Source organism: Cynoglossus semilaevis, chromosome 8, assembly GCF_000523025.1.
Source record: "Cynoglossus semilaevis isolate Cse_v1.0 chromosome 8, Cse_v1.0, whole genome shotgun sequence".
NCBI classification, from domain to species: Eukaryota; Metazoa; Chordata; class Actinopteri; order Pleuronectiformes; family Cynoglossidae; genus Cynoglossus; species Cynoglossus semilaevis.
The window spans coordinates 2,717,140-2,738,007 of record NC_024314.1 but is presented as its reverse complement, the minus strand read 5'-3'; the positions used below and the strand labels follow the sequence as shown (position 1 = coordinate 2,738,007).

The 20,868-nt window shown below is 40.6% G+C and overlaps 1 protein-coding gene and 1 long non-coding RNA gene across 16 annotated transcripts in view; one reads left to right on the top strand and one right to left on the bottom strand.

Moving 5' to 3' along the window:
• LOC103381547 (uncharacterized) overlaps positions 1-20,868 on the bottom strand; it is a 128,425-nt gene that overhangs the window by 85,993 nt on the left and 21,564 nt on the right. The window lies entirely within an intron of this gene.
• nrxn1a (neurexin 1a) overlaps positions 1-20,868 on the top strand; it is a 56,203-nt gene that overhangs the window by 29,656 nt on the left and 5,679 nt on the right. For 8 of the 15 annotated variants that reach the window (XM_008313959.3, XM_017034221.2, XM_008313963.3 and 5 more), the window contains 11 exons: positions 4,277-4,480; positions 5,924-5,950; positions 8,398-8,520; positions 8,682-9,063; positions 9,224-9,414; positions 9,977-10,150; positions 12,131-12,250; positions 13,111-13,292; positions 15,433-15,604; positions 16,526-16,615; positions 17,619-17,929. In XM_008313959.3, the coding sequence (XP_008312181.1) occupies positions 4,277-4,480; positions 5,924-5,950; positions 8,398-8,520; positions 8,682-9,063; positions 9,224-9,414; positions 9,977-10,150; positions 12,131-12,250; positions 13,111-13,292; positions 15,433-15,604; positions 16,526-16,615; positions 17,619-17,929 (1,976 nt within the window). The remainder of the gene's footprint in view (positions 1-4,276; positions 4,481-5,923; positions 5,951-8,397; positions 8,521-8,681; positions 9,064-9,223; positions 9,415-9,976; positions 10,151-12,130; positions 12,251-13,110; positions 13,293-15,432; positions 15,605-16,525; positions 16,616-17,618; positions 17,930-20,868) is intronic. The other 7 variants (XM_025057692.1, XM_025057690.1, XM_025057689.1 and 4 more) reach the window with 3 other exon arrangements.

The following is a 20,868-nucleotide window of genomic DNA, read 5'->3' as shown; positions in this document are numbered from 1 at the left end:
TGGTCTTTGTTGGAAACTCGGAAGGTTTAAAGTAAAAATAATATCTCCATCAGCTGCTGAAAATACATGAAGATCATTCTTTAGATTGGCCAATAAACCTCTTAATTTATCACACTCATAAGTTCTGCTATTTTGCTTTAAACAATCCATCTTGACAGATTGACGTTTGAAGGTGATAATTCTGCTACTTGCTAAAAAGGTCCCTCATAAAGATTTATGACAATTTAAAAAAAACAACTAAATCATTAGCCCAGATCAAAGCTCAAAGATTGCAGAAACAAAATTAGGATTCATGTCTCGTAAGACTCCTGGCTATGAAGAGTATTAAGATAGACAGTAAATGTTTGGAAACAAAACTTAATCTTGCTTGCACATCACCATAAAAAAGTATGGTGAAGTGTTACAGCGGAGGTAACACAATAGAGGCAGTAGAAGAAAAAACAAGCCAAAGGTGAAACAACAGATGGGACTGCGCAGGGCTGCAGAAAGTGTTAGAGACTGGGAATCAATGGAAGCAGAGAACGCTGGGAGCAGGAGCCGTGACAGAGGAAGGTGGAACCACTGGGCTAGAACCACCATGTGACAAGCAGGTGAGGAGATGAGGAGGAATGGGAGACAGGAGTTGACAAAGAAAAAAGAAAGAGAGAGAGTTATAGGGAAATATATGAATTCAAGCCGAGAGAGAACTGTGGAGTAGGAAGATTGAGGGAGAGTGATAGAAGACGAAGAAGCGAGATGGGAGTCAGACAAGGAGAGGAGAAGAAATTTTGTTTGTGCCACAACTGCTGATGCGGCTGGAGTGATGATTGTACTATCATTGAACAGGCGATGTACACACAGACATACACACCGACAAATGTTCGAGAAGTGGCGATAGGAGGACGTTTCATTCTAGAGGACAAACATTGGTAGTGTGTGCTTATCATAGTAATGTAGCCTCTCTCTGTAGCTTACTTCATCCCTCTGTGTGTGCATTGAGGGGTCACTAACTGGTGCTTCAGTGGATTAAAGGAAGCACAGATGGAGAAGCAGATGGAGAGAGTGATTGGCCGTGTTTACGCCTTCTACCTGCAGTTTTTCCCTCCCTTTTTTCCTTCCTTGCTATCTCACTCCCTCCTTTTGTTCCCACTCCCGCACTCTGGCTCCCAAGATAAATTTTTGTTTTGTAATGAGCGGTTAGAGGCATTTTTCTAGCGACACATTTGCACAAGTTGTGTTAATTTACCTGTCGTCTCGATGGATGTCCTATCCACTTGTAAAATATGACAAGGGTTTTCTTCTGAGGTTAGAATTACATTTTAAAATGAGCAGATTTCACAGTCTGTCTGCTTTTTCCAAAGGTAGGTAAAATAAAAAAGGAGAGTCCATGTCTGAGCTAGGAGTCTGAAAAAGAAGCTAATCATTAAAAAACCCAGTTCAGAGAAAAACAGGGAGTCTGGAGGTTGAGTGGAGCAGAAAATGGTATCTTTGTTGTTTGTTTTATATCTGTGAAAACAAATGAAGCACAATTAGGTGTGCACAGATGTCTTGACACCCATAGTTATTAGAGAAGAAGAAAATTGTACAGAAGACTGCTCTACCTTTAGGTTTTAGTCACTGATGTATTTGTGGTAACATGACTCTCACTATTATATGTCCTTTAATAGTCTTGCTTCTGCTAGCATTAAAGTATGTCTTTAAAATTCAAAGGTACATTTTTTTCCATGTACGACATGTTTTACATTTCTGAGAAATCCCACTTCTGACATTTAAAATCACTGCCTCACCAACTAGTGCTGAAAAGGCTGTTGTATCCACGTGTACACATGTGGCACTAAAAATGATACGGTAACAAAGCCATTTATTTGAACTGATTGAACGTTGTTGCAGTTGTTAAACTCTAAAATCCCAGTGACAACCATCCAATTTAGATATAATGAGCTTTAATTGATTGAATTCATATTGTAATACGTGGTCCGGTATCTTCTTCACTTGTACTTGGTTGACCTTGACGACTGGTTTAGTAATGGAAGCTGTGCACGACTTAGGACTACACAGTGATTTTTAAAAAATAAGACTTGGAATTAAACTAATTTCTTCAAGTACTTCATATTGTGGTAAATCTGTACTGATTTTAACTGTCTGAATTCTATTTCAATTTATATTTAGTAATTGTGTTATGATTCTTTGGAAGACACTGTGTTATAAAGGGGACAGCTTTATCTACATGCATTAGAATGTGTTTCACCTATAATTCAAATTATTTTTTCCAAGTAAATGATGTTTTATGTTTGATGATGTTTTTTGGTTTGTTTGTTTTTTTTCAAAGATATTCAGTGTCAGGGCTATAGATTCAGAATTGACAGACAGTGTCACTTTGGCCAGAAATGATGTAAGAGTAAATAGCAATGCATCAACACAACTCATGTCAATCATTTTCTGTGATAAGCCCACACACTGACAATGAGTCAAAGACAGGTGTCGACACAGCAAAGCGTGCTGTAATATCTCCCGTCATCATTTCAGACAGCATGCCTGGCTGATGTCTACAAATGTAGCAATTTTATCATGCTCACTAGTAACACTGACAAAACCCCAGCTGACACGCCTGAATGCAACAGTTACATGATCTTCTACACTTTTCTTTCCAGCAAATCCAAGGAACCGACGTTAGCATGTGAAACCAAATCCCAGTGTAATCTTTTCCAACCTCTGCCATAGAAACTTCACTGTGATCAGAAAAGTGAAAAAAAACAACACACGCACTGATGCACTTTAATGGACGTGCCCTTTCATTATAATCACTGTCTGCACTGCAGTTTATGTTATTTTGAAGCTGACCAACAATTTTATGCTGCTGTAAACACTCATTAGTGCACCAGCAATTCCCCCGCTAATGCCTTACACTCCTGGTCAACAACTGTTATTTTTAAAAAAAAGTGTGTGTTCTTAGTTCTTTTTGTGTCTTCAGACAGAACCAATGGCTAAGCCAAAGCACTTGTTATTTTCTTCCAATGATGTGAGATTCTTTTTAGGGTGAATTATAGGAATCCATGCAATAATTTGATCACACTTTGGCTCCGTATGTTGCTGGGTAGTGACTCAGGTGTCATGGTGGGGAGATTTCCCAGTAAGCTGTCTCTCCAAATCAAAACTAGAGTGTGTGTGTGTTTAGGTGTGTGTCTGTTAGGTATGTCATGCGTGATATGATAGGACAGCTACTGTTTTTTCCCCTCAACTTAATGAGGGTTCATTTGCATTTCAGCCAAGAGCTCTTCCCCTCAAACCCCCTCCCTGCGCTGTCCCTATTTTTTCTCCCCTTCTCTCACTTTACTAAATCGTCCTCTGTTCACACCTAAATTCACTCACTTATTCTGACACACACACACACACTTTCTCTCTCTCTCTCTCTCTCCCTCTCTCTTTTCCCTCCTTCTCAGCTCATCAGTATTCATGAGGCCTCACTCTCTTCCTGTTCTCTTGTTTTTGCCTTGGCTCCAAACGTCTCCCACGGAAACAGCGAGAGTGAAAGGAAAGGAAACCGTAAGAGAAAATGGAGCAGAGAGAGCTATAAGAGGCAAAGGCGTAGGAGAGGGGGAGATGGAGACACATAAATGCAGAGAGTATTTAGCCGTCTATGTAATTGGCCAATAAGAAAAAAAAAACAGGGACCTCAGTGAAAAACACGTTTGCAGCAGGGGATTGGCCCCAGCAGGTAGCACGGAGAGAAGATTATGAATATGTAAATGAGTACGCAGAAGACATTAAAGTGGGATCACCTGAGCTTGTTACATTATGACTCCAGGGTCTGAGATGTCAGCAGCAGTAGCTAACATACTCACTGCTGTGCATTCTGATTTAACCAGATAATAGGGGCAGCCAACCAGGTGCAGCTATTTTTATATTGTCTTATGAGGGGGTGATGATGAATTAAGGGTGAAAAAGTGATGGGAGACATTTGTTGGGAGTTTTGAACATGACATGATGGGGAGTAGAACAATGCTGTAAGCACTTTATCTGGCTCACTCAACGTCAAATTGCCTTTGTTACTCCATTCTTCACATGTTTACTTGTTGTCATCGCTTCTGTCTGCTTTTCTTTTCTTTTTTTAATAACTTTTTTATTGGAAGAAATTTCACAAAAAAGACATTGACACAGCATGCTCCGTCTGCTTTTCTAACTTTTTTTTTCTTATTTATCTCTCTATATTCTCCTCACTTGCCTCCAACACGATCTCGGTCTCGACCTGCTTGTCTTTCACTCACTCCTTCCCACTTGTCTTGTTCTTCTAATACAGATGCGACTATCCTGTCCTACGACGGCAGCAAGTTTATGAAAGTGCAGCTGCCTGTGGTGATGCATACTGAGGCAGAGGACGTCTCGTTACGCTTTCGCTCCCAGCGGGCATATGGAGTTCTCATGGCAACGACATCCCGTAACTCTGCCGACACCCTTCGTCTGGAGCTGGATGGTGGACGTGTCCGACTCACGGTTAACTTAGGTACATGTGAACAAATGTGTGTTTAATTCTGTGTCAGGGGAATTCAACAGATACTGGGAGTGACATTAAATGTGTCAGGCTCACGAATTGGGTATAAATAGAAATCACTTATTGCCTCTTTAAGCTGTAGAGATGGCTGCATTTTTGGCAAAATACTAAAAAAATATTTATTAGAATAATTTTCTAATTTAATGGTTCCCAGACTTTTTCTGCAGTGTAAATAGGACTATTGTCGGTGTTGGCACATTCAAGGCTATTGCTTCAAATCACCACTGTATTTTATAAAACATTATAATTCCTATAACACAAAAAAGGAAGGAATTAAAAATCACTGCCATTTGTCCACTGTGGCACAAATATTTTGAATATAAAATCTAAGTATTTTGTCTGCAATAGATCATTTAATCCTGGGGGGTGCGGTGGTGGGGTGTACTAACCCAGCTATGTCCAGCTGTAAAAAGGCTAAGCATAAAGAAAAATAAATTAAGACTGTAAAAAAAGGTAAGGAAGGAGCTGGAATAACATAATAAGTAATTGTAGATGTTAGCAGTGTGATGAATCATGTGTGATTTTGTTGTTTGTATTAACTATATTCATGACATGAGTTTCACAGGCTTTCAAGGATAACATGCATAATGTTACACATGCACATGACACAGAAATGAAAGTTACTGTTGTTATGTTGAACAGAGGGTTTGATCCTCAAGCTGCATTCTCTGCTCACTCCCAGTGGACCTGTGCATCCCAAACACCCCCAACAGTCCAACAAAGACACACACATACTACATACACGTACTGTACGTACAGTACACACAATGGCAGGAAACGCACAGTCCTCCATTGTCTGTATGCCTCAAATTGATTCAAGTCCACTAAACGATATAAATAAAGGGGTGCATGTGTTGGTCGCTGGTTGTCCGCAGCCACGTCTGTTCTGTGGTTGATGCCACACGACACACCAGGTCATTACAGAGTCAATAATGATAACAACAGAATATAAGGTCCAAACCTTCCAAATTTTTGCAGAGATTTGCTCAGGATGGGTGACAAAGACTGTGGGCTGTGTTTCTGATGTCACTGGACAGACTGACACCAAGCCCATCTCAGTCTCCACATGATTTTGATTGGGGACTGAACTGTCACTCATACCAGAGCAACCACTGAGCACTCTGCTCATGCTAAGACACACACCTCTCCTTACCATGTCACTGGTCATTGTGAAGATTATTATTTTCTCCTCTTTTGAAGATTTTACAAATTTAAAAAGGTGACATGTAAAGCACTGTCCAACTTGTGACAAAAGAGAGTGTGTTTTCATAGCAGTGTGCGTGCATGTGCGTGTTTGTATATACGAGTGCAGGGTGTGTCGATGTGTGCGTCCCCAGGGCGTGGACAGTATGCATATGTGTGCAGCATTAACCCTCTGCTCTGCTCTCCCTCCAGACTGTATCAGGATAAACTGTACAGCCAGTAAGTGATCCTCCATCTCACCTAACCACTCCCCTAACTCTTCCTCCTCAGTACGAGTGTGAGTTTGTGTACGTGTGCAGGAGTGCAAATGTTGTTCCACATCTGACTGTGTTCGACTGTTTTTCACTGTCTTGTCGGTGCATCTGATCATCTACCCTCAGTCAACACATTTGTATGTTTGTGTGTATGTGTGTGTGTGTGTGAGTGTGTATATGTGTATAAATGTTTATCTGTTTATCTGTGTTGTACTCTAGAAGGGTGTTGTTATTTGCTTAGGGCAAGGGTTTACCTCGTCGGCCATTTTAGTTGAGGGAGAAAAGGAGAAGAGGTGGGGACTGGGGGGAGGTAGAATTTTTTTGTTTTGTTTTGTGGAGTGTAATATCTGGTGGATAAAAGCCATGCAGACTAATTGCTTCTGCTTCAAGCCATAAGAAAAGACATGTTATTCCTGTGGTTTACTCTGCTGCTGCTTCCTTTCCTAGTCTGGTTAGTTGTTTGAATTTGTAAGTTGGCTTTCACTAAACTAGGAATCTTTCAGGTAGAATTACACAGTCTGTGTGTCTGGGTGTATATACTGTATATTGTGTGCTCTTTTTCTCATTGGCCATTTACATGTTTGCGTGTGTGTGGGGGGGCCGATTCCTGATGAAATGTAATTCCCTTACGTCGAGTTTCTCTGTCACGAACACTGAGAAGAATAAGGGACTGAGGTGGAGAAAGCGAAAAGGAAGATAGAAAGAGAGGAAGAAGGAGGAGGGCAATGTGACGGCAAAGACGTGGTGAAATGGATGACTGCAGTTGCCATAGAAACATTACTAGCCACATAGCTGCGATGCTATCCCGCATAGTTGTTGGCCAATTTTAGACCAGTTGTCTCAATGAACATTACAGGAGGCAGCCACTTCTCTGGCACACTGTGTGCATACAATAAATTATACATCAGTTATTCAAGGGAGAGGGGGAAAAAATTATTTAACAGCCAGGCGCCAGTGAAATAGTCAACTCAGCAGTCAAATAAAAGCCTCTGCATAGGAGAGATTTGCGGCTTATCCAGCAGAAAAGCCATTTGTTATTTAGAGCTAATGAAATATGAAACGCTTTTTGCCATTTTGTTTTCATTATCCTGCTTTTATAATCTCCGGTAGCTTATGGCATTTGATTTGAAATGTATTTCCTTATCAAAAGGCAGTCCCTCTTGTCTCTCTTGTCTCTTTGTTTCAGGCAAGAGCACCGAGTGTCTATTACCCATTGGTTCAAAATTAAACATTACCTCATCCCGCTGACTGCATTGTTAGCACTGACCTAGAATAGCTGTGTGTGTCTGTGTGTCTGTGCTTGTCTGCCTCTCGGTGGTGCCAGGTTGACACAGATCACTGCCTCACTTTTACATCAGTCTGCTTATTCTCTGAATATTCAAGGTACATATGCAAAAAACACACAAACAAGCCCATACATTGCTATTTCTCAGTGCTATGCAGTGATCCATGGTAACAGGATGAGGTCTTCGTGCCCAGAACACAGCTGAGTCTCCTCAGGGGAACCCTCTGTCCTCTCTGCACGTACAGCTCATGGTTTTTAGCTTCGAAAACATACACACGCATGCATTCCATTCCACTACTTCCATTTTCTGTGACGAGTCATAATGAATTATGCTTACTGAGTCTGTCTCCTATTTACCTCTCTACCTGTCTGTCTGCTCTTTGTCTATACACCTAAAGTCAGCGTGCATGACCTTTTAGATTTCAGATTTCTTCTTACTTCATCGCCTCCTATAAGCAAACTAATCAAACCTCAGGGGTTTAGGGAGTGGTGTTGTGTCTCTTAGGATTAGGTAGCAAAATTATTTTTAGGGAATTTTGGGAAGTGTCCTCCTGTCTAGTGGGTGCAGTCACTAATGTTTAGGTTAAAGCCGTTTGTTGGGCAGAGAGAGGTAAAGAAAGACATCATCAGGACAGCTCGGTCTCTTTCACTCTGCTGCAAATCAGCACCTCGGAGAGCTCACATTTTCTTCTGTGTGTCTATTGCCATCATGAGGTCATTGGCGATACTGCATTTACTGCTAACTTGCACAGCTTACAGCGCGATTTAATGTACATATGTGTATAGTAAGTGTTCATCGGGAAAGTGTAAGTGGTTCACAGATGAATTGTCCAAGTCGGCTTATTGTAACTTAGGCATTTGTCTGGAAGACTTGTCTGTCAGTCTGTAGTGAGTGTGTCTATAAAAGCGTGTGTCTTCCCTGGATGTGTGTGGTTCCCTCCTTTCCTTCTGCTGTTACCCTACACTTCCTTGCTTTCTGTCCTCAAACTTTGAACAAGCCTTCCTGGTTCTCAGCCTCTCCACCACTCGGCTCTCTGTCTATGCATTTGTCTTTTTGCATTTCTATCTTCTCATTCTGCCTCAACATCTCTGTGCATATGATAATGGTGCTCCTGGGCTATGTGTAGGTAAAGGCCCAGAGACCATCTTTGCTGGGTCAAACCTCAATGATAATGAGTGGCACACAGTGAGAGTAGTTCGTCGTGGCAAGAGCCTGAAACTCACCGTTGACGATCTGCAGCCTGCTGAAGGTAATTAGATGTTAGATGTACTTACAGCTGTTCGCTATATAAAGGACATTCTGTATTTTCTGTCTGGAACTTGCATCCTGGCATGTAGTTGCATTCAATATATGCCAAAACAAGCAGTAAGATTTGTTGCCCTCACTTTAATAGTTTGCTTCTCCCACCAGGTCAGATGGCAGGTGACCACACCCAGTTGGAATTCCACAATGTGGAGACAGGAATTGTCACAGAGAAGCGCTTCATACCGGCTGTGCCCTCCAATTTTATCGGCCACCTTCAGGGCCTAGCGCTAAACGGCATGCCCTACATCGACCTGTGCAAGAACGGCGACATTGACTACTGCGAGCTCAATGCTGTCATTGGCTACAAAAGTATCGTGGCTGACCCCGTCACCTTCCGATCACGATCCAGTTTTGTCACGCTGCCTACACTCCAGGCATACTACTCCATGCATCTCTTCATGCAGTTCAAGACAACGTCCCCTGATGGCCTTATTCTGTTTAACAGAGGAGATGGCAATGACTTCATTGTAGTAGAGCTTGTCAAAGGGTGAGCTGGATAAATACCGTGTGGATCACACACCATCTTAACACATAAAATTAACTATTATTTGTAGAGTTATGCCAAAAAAAAATTAACATTTCTGTACGCTGAAATGCTAAATTCTTTTTGTTCCTTAACATTTCCTCTTCCTTTATTTACTGTCCAGCTACCTACATTACATATCTGACCTGGGCAATGGGGCACATCTGATTAAGGGTAACTCTAACAGTCCTTTGAATGACAACCACTGGCACAATGTGCACATATCCCGAGACACTAACAATCTTCACACCGTCAAGATCGACACCAAAGTCACCACACAGACCACCACGGGGGCCAAGAACCTCGATCTAAAAGGTATGCAGGCTGAAAGAAACAACAACAATTGTTGTGTTGCTAACTTACAAGGTAGGGTTCATTATTAACAGTGGCAATTACAATAATTAATAAGCAGGATCCTTGCAGTGGCTAGTAGCAGTATTTAGTTAGTACTGCCTTTAGTCCATACTTTTCATAGTATTTATTTTACAAGATCTTTTCTTTTATTCAATCTCGTTGGTTAGTCACAACTGAAATTGAAGTGGAATATAAATATGTTTAACCACTAATGCAAAAGGCTTCACAAGTGTGAATTACAACATCAATGAGTGTTGGTTGGTGCTCATTGTGTGCTGGTTTAACAACTGCAATCATTCTGTTGACTAAAATCTTCCACTGCGAGTCAGCTCCAGGTCGTTGCTAGCACACCATGTAACTTTCACCTTAGCACATTTTTAATTTGAAGTAAAAAAGCCTCCTGGATACCAGGGCAAAATGTCTTCCACAGAACTCCTAAACTTAGTTGCTGATTTGAAATGTTTCATAACTAGAAATGTGATTAAATTGTAAATCAGCCATTTACGGTCTTGCTCTTTCATAGGTGACTTGTACATTGGGGGCGTTTCTAAAGAGATGTACAGAGACCTGCCGAAGCTGGTCCACTCCCGTGAAGGATTCCAGGGTTGCCTGGCAACAGTAGATTTGAATGGCAAGCTCCCTGACCTTTTGGCCGATGCCTTAGCGACCATGGGACAGGTGGAGAGAGGCTGTGAAGGTAGGGTATGAGTAAATCTGTTCTGTCCAGACTCCATGTTGCTACTGTTTTTTTATTATTATTATTAACACTACTAACTCAGGTTTTAGTCTATAGACTTTATTCTTTTTTCATCTGCATAACATTTTAGTATTTCTCATTTCCACTCTTGAAGCAGTTCACAAGCATCTGTGTGCATTGACTAACCATTTAACTTTATTTGCTTATTTGCTTTTTTGTTTGGCTGACAAGTTACATTGATGAAAGCTGACTTGCAAGGTATAATGATTTGTGTGACTGTATGAGACACGTGGCCGTAGGTTTGTGTGTGTGAGTGTGTGCCACGACTACCCAGTGGTGTCCAGTGTTGTGTGGATCTCAATGATCCAAAGTCAAAGGTCAGAGTTGACCTGTGCCTTCCTAGCCACCAAAACGACATCATCACAAGGATAGCACCACCACTGCTTGACTTGAGTTGGTCACAGCTCCACTCCCAGGTTGCCCAGCAGCATGCTGTCTGACACCTCCTACTAACCCCTCCAAAGTAACCAAAGCAAACTTCAATACTCTTATCTGTGAATCACCTCACACCCCTTCCTCCACGCTTCATACTCAGAGTGCACTGAAGGAGAACTAAGAAAGGGATTTTGACATTTTCCCTCTGTGATTTCTAGCACAAAGCGGAGGGAGAATAATGACCTGCTGCTGAGAAGAGTATTGAGTCGATGGCTTTTAAACATAATTGTCCTTTTTATGTTTAACTCCTCCTCCTGTCCTCGCCTTTCTCATTGAGCCTCACCACCTGCATGAAGCCGAGATACGGCATTTTCATTTTTTAACAGATTCCAGTAAGAGGGCAGTTTGTATGTATACTCATTAGCCACTTCACTACGTGTACTGTATAGTACAGATGTGGACAGTTTCTGTTACAACTAACATAATTCTTAACGGCACAGATTGATTGGGATGAGAGAAACATTGCCAAGCCTAACCATGTTGACACATTCACAGCTACAGTGTTGCTTAAACCACTTAATTGTATTTAAAACAAAGCTGCTATCCTAATTGAACAAAGATGATTAAATAATAAGAGAAATTGCCCTAATGTGGAATAAATAAATACAAATAAATAAATGATTAAATTTTTAAAAAATTGCCTTGCTGTGTGTGAAATTTAAGGTCATTATCAGAGACTGGGGTCCTAAAGATATAGACAGGATCAGTTGGCTATTAAAGCAGGTACAAACCAGCCCAAAGTGTGGCAAAATAATCTTCCCGCAACATTTCACCACCATGACTAGTATGAACTAACGATAGACAGATGGATCCATGCTCTCATGTTTTTTTCCACATTTGCAATTTGAAAATCAAGAGGTAATTGTGTCCAAAGATTATGTTCTTCACAAAACAGTCACTGGATATTGTTTAGATATTTTGAGATGCTCTTCTTTAAACATAGCTAGTAAGAGTGAGTGATTATACTATACTATTCACCTCTGGCATTAAAAAGTCGTTTGTAGCTAGAAAACTGTTGCTCACTGGATATTACAGTTTGTTTGTTTTTTTTTCTCCACCTCTTTGTTTAATCGTTGACTTTTTAAATGTACTGTATGTTCTTATTTTGACTGACCGATTAAGATATTACCATGAACAAACAATGTAGAGGAAGACATAATGAAGTGGCCAGTGAGTACACTGCTAGTTTCCTAAGAAGTAGAAGTAAAATCCCTGGGAGAATAACTCAAAAGAATGAAAGCCCATCCTCGTAATTGCATTCTCCAGATTCCTGATGACTGTGCTCATCCTAATAACTCACTAAACTCTGCTGCAGCGCAGCGTCATTTCAAACTGCAATATGTGTCATTGGGTATAAGTGTCTAAAAATAATACGGTACTGACATTCTGTTGTTTACATACTGGGATTCAGGCAGAGAGAAGGACTTTTTTTTTTGTCTTCTCCTAATTTGTGCATCCTTAACCCCAACACATCACTCACTGCAGGTCCCAGCACCACCTGTCAGGAAGACTCTTGCTCAAATCAAGGAGTTTGCCTGCAGCAGTGGGAGGGCTTCACCTGCGACTGCAGCATGACTTCATACGCTGGGCCACTATGCAATGATGGTGAGTCTGCAATCTGTGGGTGTTCTTAGTGCGCAGTGTGAATAATTCAATAATAATTAGTTATTTTAGTTTTTTAGTGTACGGAGAAGTCAACTATGGTACATGTCTGTAAACATAACACATGTGTGTGTTTCTTATGTTATTACCAGTACACATCAAAACAAGTCTCCACTGTTGAATTTAAGGTATTACAATCAAACATTGGTTCAAATACTGTATGAGCCACTACATGTTTGACATACGACTTTCCTCAGAAGTGTCTCATATGTTTATTTTAATCAAAAGATTCCCCTGGTGCAGAACTGAAACTAATGCACTTTTTTCACTCGATGTACTAAAGCACGTATATGAGTGCATTTTATCAGAACCACCACGTGAGGGCACTGTCATCTGTTGCGCAATAACACTACACCACCCACTGAACAGAGTGTATTTAGTGTCTGCTCCAAGTCTTCTAATCTGTTCTCTGTCTCAGATTTCCTCTCAGTAATGTTTAATAATTTAATCTTTTATCTCTTGTAGATATTAAATAATAACCAGCAGTATTACACACAGAGTGCATAATAGTTTTCACCCGCTGAGTGAAATAATTGGAGGAGTCTAATATTGCAACATGAAGTAGTTCTTAGTTTTACTGAATTGAAGTATTTTTTTAATGGAAAAATACAGTAGGTGGACTGTAAAGAAGGTGAGGGACCAGTCATGTGTTATATTTTAAAAAGTACATTTTTTCTTCTCACATTCTCTTGTTTTTACACTGTACAAAAACTAATATATAGGGTGAGGCTCTGATGATTCATACCAACTGTTTAACATTCGCTTGTGTTATAACTAAAATAATTTAAATCCATTTTTAACAGCTGGAACCACCTATATTTTTGGGCGCGATGGCGGTGTGGTAATTTACACGTGGCCACCCAACGAACGACCCAGCACCAGGGCGGACCGGCTAGCCCTTGGGTTCAGCACCCAGCAGAAACATGCCATTCTGCTCAGGGTGGACAGCGCATCTGGTCTGGGAGACTACCTTCAGCTGCAGATAGTAAGGACACACCTAATTATCTATTTATCTGCAGATACAGTGGGTCTGTCCTTTTAATTAGCCTGTAACATTAGATACAGAGGGTAAGAGATGCCATGAGATGCCATGATTAGATACAGAGGGTAAGAGATGCCATTGCATCACATACTGTGTGTCCAATGACTATGACCTATTATTTTTCTTCAGTGTGTAAAAGAGCTAAAGGCACAGAGCTCTAATAAGGCCTTTGGTGGATGCTGCTTCCTGTAGCACTCCAGTCTAGAGTTGTCATGTAGCTTCAGTTATAGTTAATGAGGCTCTTCCACATCTGCACCTCCCCACAGCTGCACTGCTCCTACATTATGTCACTGTATTGTTTGTGATACTCATATTTTGTGCTACACAGCACAGAACACCATAAATTCTTAAAGGATTCACCAGTCGTTACTTGATGTCACCTCACAAATCACAGCCCTGAGCATTACCAGAAACTTAAAATAGTTTCTGTGGAAAATCTGTTTAACGTGGCACATCTTACTGACATGGATAAACTGACATGCAGTGATTATTTAAATGTAGCTAAAACAAGAAATTCAGACATTCTTAAAGTATTGAAAAACATTACTTTTGTCATTTGGTAATGAATGTGTCCAATATTTTATACTTAGCTACAACATCTGTAGCCTTGCAATGCATATGAATGAAAGATAGACCATTGAGATTAAAAGAATTGCCCCTGGAGTCCGAAGACAGGATTGTGTCAAGACACAGCACGAGATGGGCTACAAAAAGAAATTCTGGCAGTGTTCAAGCCTCCAAGGAGCACAGTGTCCTCTATAATTCTAAACAGAATAAGTTTGTACTGTCTTAGAGGAAAAGTCAGGTGGTAATAGGTAGAAGAGAGAAAGTGCCATTAAATCTTGCATTTGGTGTGAAAATGGCCATTTGGTGTCTAAAGGTTAATATAGGATTCTAGAGCTGGCCTGCTTTTAGCCAATGTAATTATTTTAATGAACTGGAAAGTAAAAAGTTGTTTGCGTTGGCTCTCCCGCCAAACTCAACAGTCAGGTTAGATGGGCTGTTCATGTGGGAGCTTATAGACTGACTGATGGTGACTCTGGCTGTGCTCCAGAAAATCCTGTCTGGAGACCAGAGAAACTACAAGATAAATGTGGTGTTAGGAGTTCCTTCTCATATGAGGTGGCGGTAACATTGTTTTAAACTGTAATAAGTACAGTCTCTGAGACTGTAACCCCCACAATGAGAGTTCTGAATTTCAAGGTGAAGCTTTCAAAATGTAATGTTAATGTATGTTTAATTGTAATGCACCCCAAGCCAGCATGTCCATTTTGGTTTACACACATATTTGCAATTTGTATGGGAAGCCCATGGTACCTACAAGCATTCATTTTGTGTTCCAATTTCGAGCCAATCGTCACACAACCCTGCAGACATTTGCTGTCTGAGTCATTAAATGTGACAAATTACTAAACCCAAGAGCTTGGACAGGCCCTTTGTATTTCTTTTTACAAGTGAGACTTGAGAGTAGTTTCTAGAATAATCAAAGCACTCATATTAAAACATAAATAGTGGTGTGCATCAGTCCACATCATTTACCAAAGTATTTCCCAGAAGCTGATCTCCAGACTGTAGCTTTAAAGAGTTTAAAAGCTGAACCTAAATAACGGTCACCACACGTTTTCTTTTATGTCTTGAAAAAATGTCGTTAATATATCTGGGATTTAAAGGTATAAATGCAGTTGCACCTAACCTGTATGTCTAATATATAGTAATGTTAATAAATATTCTAAGACAATATTTTAATTTATATTATTATTATTATACATGATAAATACAACTATAGCAAGGATCATGAAAAGGATTAAAGACATTTTATGAAAGCTGATCTGCAGCCAAGTTAAGTTTCTAAAAACGCACAGCAAAGACAAAATTGTTAAAAATTGTAAATTACACAAAGACCAAACAGAGGAGTTCTGGAATGTTGGTGAAGTCAAAAGATTTCTCAGCCGTCAGTGTGACAATGAATGGGAGCCCTCTGCAAATGTCAGAAAATCAAATCTAGCCTCAAAGAGCCATTTGCCCTTAAATGCACTGATACATTCAAGACTAATGGTTTTCATATCTGCACTGCCCCCCACAGGACAAAGGCAACATTAGAGTAGTGTTTAATGTTGGTACTGACGACATCAACATCGAGGAGAGCTCCAAGTTTGTCAACGACGGGAAGTACCACATAATTCGCTTCACACGCAGCGGAGGCAATGCAACCCTCCAACTTGATGACCTACCAGTCATAGAGCGCTATCCCTCAGGTAGGCCCTCCCCCCTACATGAGCTACAGCACTGACCCACTAAAGCACTGCCCATCCTGGGGCAGAGCGGACGACACTTGAGCCTTAAGCAATCCACCGCCAGACCACCACTGTTTCTATCAATGTTTACTTTCAATGAAGCTGAAAAACTTAACTACAGTTTGGTTTAATGTTATTGTGTTTGAAAGGAATTATGTGTGACCTGATTCTGAAACATGACTTTTTAAAACCATAAAATGAGACAGTATTTACAACAATCTGTATACCAGCCAGTTATTTTATGTTATAGCTCTGTTAAATAGTGTAAAAGGTAATTTATGAAAATAGTCATTTCGGGTGTCTTTTTTCTGACCATAAAATAACAGTTGGTGCATTTTGGACAAATAATAATTTAAAAGTATGTCATATTATGAGTTAAATGTTTAACTAGAGTAAAAAAAAATAAGAAAATGAAAAAAGTGAATGTTGATGAGTCTAGTCTTTGTTTTTATATTTGTTGATTTTTATATTCAAAGTGGTAATCTTAGGCAGTAAAGTGGTAATAATTAACACAGTGTTCAGGTAGCTTAAAATGCTAAATGTTGTGAGGTGTATGCACTACTGTATGTAACTCTAAACACAGTCAGGTTTATAGACAGTATGTGGCAGCTGTAACATTATTTCCCTGTGCTCTTGCAGATGTTAACCCCTGAAATGTCTCTTTAAATTAAATCCAATGAACAGAGAGTAAGAGTCCGCTCACTGGAAACATAGTGAATTCAGCTCCTCTTCCTTCAGCACAACAAGCCTTCCTTACTGCAGTGACATGCCAATAACGAGCAGACCATTACTTTCTTTTCATTGCTGTTCTTTTTGTATCCAGCTCCTGTACCAAGTTTGGATGTGCGTAATTACTACTGTGTTTTCATCTCTAAATTAAAGGCAACATTGATAACGAGCGCCTGGCCATCGCCAGACAGCGAATCCCCTATCGGCTCGGTCGAGTAGTTGACGATTGGCTACTCGACAAAGGTAAAAACCCTGATTAAAATTCCTTAAAACTTTGAGCTTAAAAATACAATTTGAAGACAGTTGAATATAGTATATTGTGCACCATCAACTAACATCTAAAAATCTAAATTCATAACTAAGTATTTAAAAGTTGGGCAGTTGTAGTGTGTAATACTGTGTAAACTGTAGTGCCTGTGAACGTATCATGTTAGTGTGTATCTGATAATATCAGGTTAAAGGGACAATGGAGAGAATTAAATGTGAATAAATCAGAAAATAGAAAAGTGCAATAAAAGATGCTTTATTAACACTGGTAAATTATTTTATTATTACATTGTAAACAATAAAGCACTTACTAACAATTATGGTCAAAATTGTAACCAAATTAAAGTACATGAAAAGTATTGTCTTGTTATTATGTAAATTTGAAATGATTAATAGGATAATGGTAAATTTTCTGAAAACAAAAAGAGTAAAAATTTTCTTTCTAAACTTTAGCTGAGCTTAAATTAGCCTCTAGTCCCTTTAACAGTGAGCAGTGCTAGAGCTTCCAACCTGTGCATGCTTCATAGGGCTGTTACAACAGTTCTTTAGATCTCTATCTCTGTCTGCCTGTCTGTTGCTCCTACAAATAAAATGTCGTCGTACAACCATCACCATAGCAACCATCTGCCAGCCCTATCTTTTCAGGGCCCTCTGACTCCTCTCATCTGTTACCTTCCTTCATCCTCCTCCTCTTCAACTTCCCAGTCTCCTCACCTTCCTCCTCTCTCCTCCTCTTTCTCTAGTTTCTTAATCTAAAACCTGCTCGAGGTTCTCCACAGCTTCGATCCGCTCTGCCATGCTTTATCTATTTCATCCTCCTACCATGCCTTGGGGTGGTGTATTGTGTAACACTCAAACACATTTGTGTGCAAATGTACGCACATATGTGACCGCTGGTATGTATGTGTGTGTGTGTGTGTGTCTGTCCACCTTTTCTCCTGCTGTGGCTGCGTTTCTTTGGTGTGTGCGTGTGCATTAGGCCGCCAGCTGACAATCTTCAACAGCCAGACAACGGTGCGCGTCGGTGGAGGGGAGCGCAGTGCAGGCATGTTCCAGGGGCAGCTCTCTGGACTATACTACAATGGTCTCCGCATCCTCAACATGGCCGCTGAGGGACATCCACATATTAAAGTAGAGGGCAGCGCACGGTTGGTTGGCGACATGCCGTCTTCCTCCATAACACCACAGTCCAGTGCTGCAGCTGGAGGCAACCGCTCTGACTCCGCCCCCTCCAATAATGATATCACTACCACCACAGCCACCAACCGGAAACAGGGTGCCACCCAGCAGGTCAGTGCACCATCACATTAACTGATGTAACAACTTGATGTTTAGCACCTAAGGGAGCAAAAAAATACAAACAAACAACAAATAACAATAATATACTGTATGTCCAAAGTCTGGCCTGACAGCCATGTTAATGTAAGTTTGTTAACTTGATGAACCAATGAGGAGTACCTCATTAGTTCATCAAGTTAACAAACTTCCCTGTCTTATGTTGGGCTGTGTTCTCATGAGATGGGAACAAAACACATGCACAGTTCTAGTCATATATTTCAGAGCCCTGCCTCAATTCATTTAAACAGATGGCCTTATTACTATTAGACAGCAAATAGTAAAAGAAAATCATTTTTCAGAGAAGTCCACCACCAGGTTTGCAACTGTGTTGATTTTTAAGATTTTTAGGGTTTGAATAAAGTTAAATCAGGTTTTGCCTTAGCCTTGCTATAATCATTGCAGCTACTGACTTGTTGGGCACTGTATCTGCTTATTTTACAAAAAAAATGTTTATGGGATGGAGGATCTGAAAAGCAAATATTATAATGTCTGCTTTGGAGACCAGTGCCAGTGAGGGCGGCAAAGCTTAAAATATGAAGGTATTCATTATAAGTGAACAAAATTAACAAGAAGCAAAATCCAGCGAAAGAGGAGGTTAATGTCTGAGGCCAGTGCCAAGGAGAAATGGAAGATATGTTGAACAGGCATTGTTGGAGACCGAGGTGCAGAAAGAGGAAGAAAAAATATATTGATTTTATAATATAATTTTGAGAGCAATTTTACTGTCACAGTGTAAGGGAGGTTACTCAGCTGTGGTTAACAAGGTGAAAGATGATTACTGAGCTGCATAAAGTATTGTCTGTAGGCCAATAATATTAAGTCTACACCTTACCAAATAATACTGCTTTTTATGCATGTACATTTCTCAACAAATACACACAGGTTTTCTTAAATATACATAAGACAATTTCACTGAAACATTTCAACTAAGTGGGTCTTTCAGACTAAATTACAAAGAAGGTAAATGTTTGTGTTAATGAAAGCTGTAGCAGCTTTGCCCATAATGTGCATTTAGGAAACTGATGCAAATGGGACTCGTACAAAAGAAACCAATGACTGTTACGGAGGAGTATTGGAAGCAGATGTTACTGCAGAGTTGATGGTATTGTCAGAGGACACACTATCAGCAGATGCTTCACCGCAGAAGGTTTTGCTCTGGTATTAAGATCATTGCTGAGAGAGTATGAGGCTCTTTGTTGGTGCCTGTGTGTACTGCAGTTCTTGTGTGTTAGAAAACCGCTCGCCAGCCACACTGAACAAGACTTCTCTCATTCAGTGATACAAGTTGCCATGGAGATGGTGAGCCCCCCTACCCACTGCTAGCATTCCCTTTGCCATCCAGTCTACCTTGGAGAATAATTCCTCCAGGCATAAACCGCCAGCTGTTTTAGACATAAATAATAGAACGTAGAGAGCTGTGAGCTAAGCCTCAGGCATCAATAATTGATATGAGACCTTGATGAATTTGCACTGCAGAGTGACAGTCGTGTCACAAAGCCTTATTTTTACACCTTAACTTAATTTTTTACCCCCTTGTGTGCGCGGTATGTGTGATTCCTACTTTTATGTTATACAGACATCAGTGCTCCATTCTTGGGTGTGAATTGTGCATCAACTCTATTCAGTATCTCTGTGCAAAAACTAGGTCAGACTCACTTGATGTTCAACATACTGCAGGGCGTGTGTGTTTGCCTGTCGCCATTAGCCAAAATCACTCACACTGGCCCCAAACTCTCTGTGTTTGTCTTATTTAAGGAGGATCTACAGCTTCTCCATAGAGGCTGTCTAGTGTTGCCTAGCAACCAACCTGTCCTTAACCAGTGCACACATACATTATTAGGATGGAGAGTGAATGTGCTCACACAGATACAGTACACGCACACGAACTGCACACAGGTGCATTGAGAAAAATAGACTCCAATTGCACAACATTGCATCACAGGAGGGGCAGAAATGTCTTCCAAAGGTGCTAAGGATCTGAGCAGTTTATCGATTTTACGCACGCGCTCCAAGTTTGTGCGTGTGTTGAAGTGGATCTGCCTAAGTCGCCTCATGGGGTTTCTGCTACCATCAGGGCTTTGTGCAGTAAGGCTGTGCTATTTCTTTCTTCCAGAATCTACAACTTATTGATTTTTCTTTCCTTTTTGTGTGTTATGTACATGTGTTTATAGGTGTGTATTGCAGTGTGGATTAATAATTCATGACAGCCAAGGACCAGTGAGAAATGCAGAGAGTAGAGTAGTGTTTATGCTGGAGGCTGCTCTGAGTCACTGAGCCTAAGTTTGGTGTTAACATCAGTTTGCTTGTGTTTGTCTGGTTTCTGCTCGAGTGTACGAAAACCTGTGTTTGATGCAAAAGCTGTTGGCTGAAATCTGACGCTCAAAGCTGTGGTCGATCAGCTGACCAAGACAATTAGACAAGCCCTGTGAATACCCATCTCTCTTTCACTTCGGTTGTTCCTTGCTTTTTTTCTTTGCACTCATCATGTACCTCACATCTTTTTATGGCTGTTGCCTTCTATATCTCTCGTGCAGATACTTTCTCCCTCCTCCTTTTCTCTCGTCTCTCTCCTCTCGTCTCCTCTCCACTCTTGTGCTCTCATCTTTTTCCATATCTAACCATCACGCCCCCCATCTGCCCCTCCCTCCCTCTCTCTCTCCTTCTTTGTCGTTGAGCTCCAGTGATAGGCTGTTTATGCAGGCAGTGTGTGAGTCTATCTTGCCATCTGCAGTAGTGGAGTTGCTTCTATCCTCTATTGTCAGGATCTCTTCATCAGCCTGCCAACTTCAGCCTGATCGGGTGTGTCGGTGTAGATGTGCATAAAGTAGAACTAGACCAATGCAGCATGTTGGGATGTTATAGAGCGTGCGTATGCAACGGTGTGTGAGTTC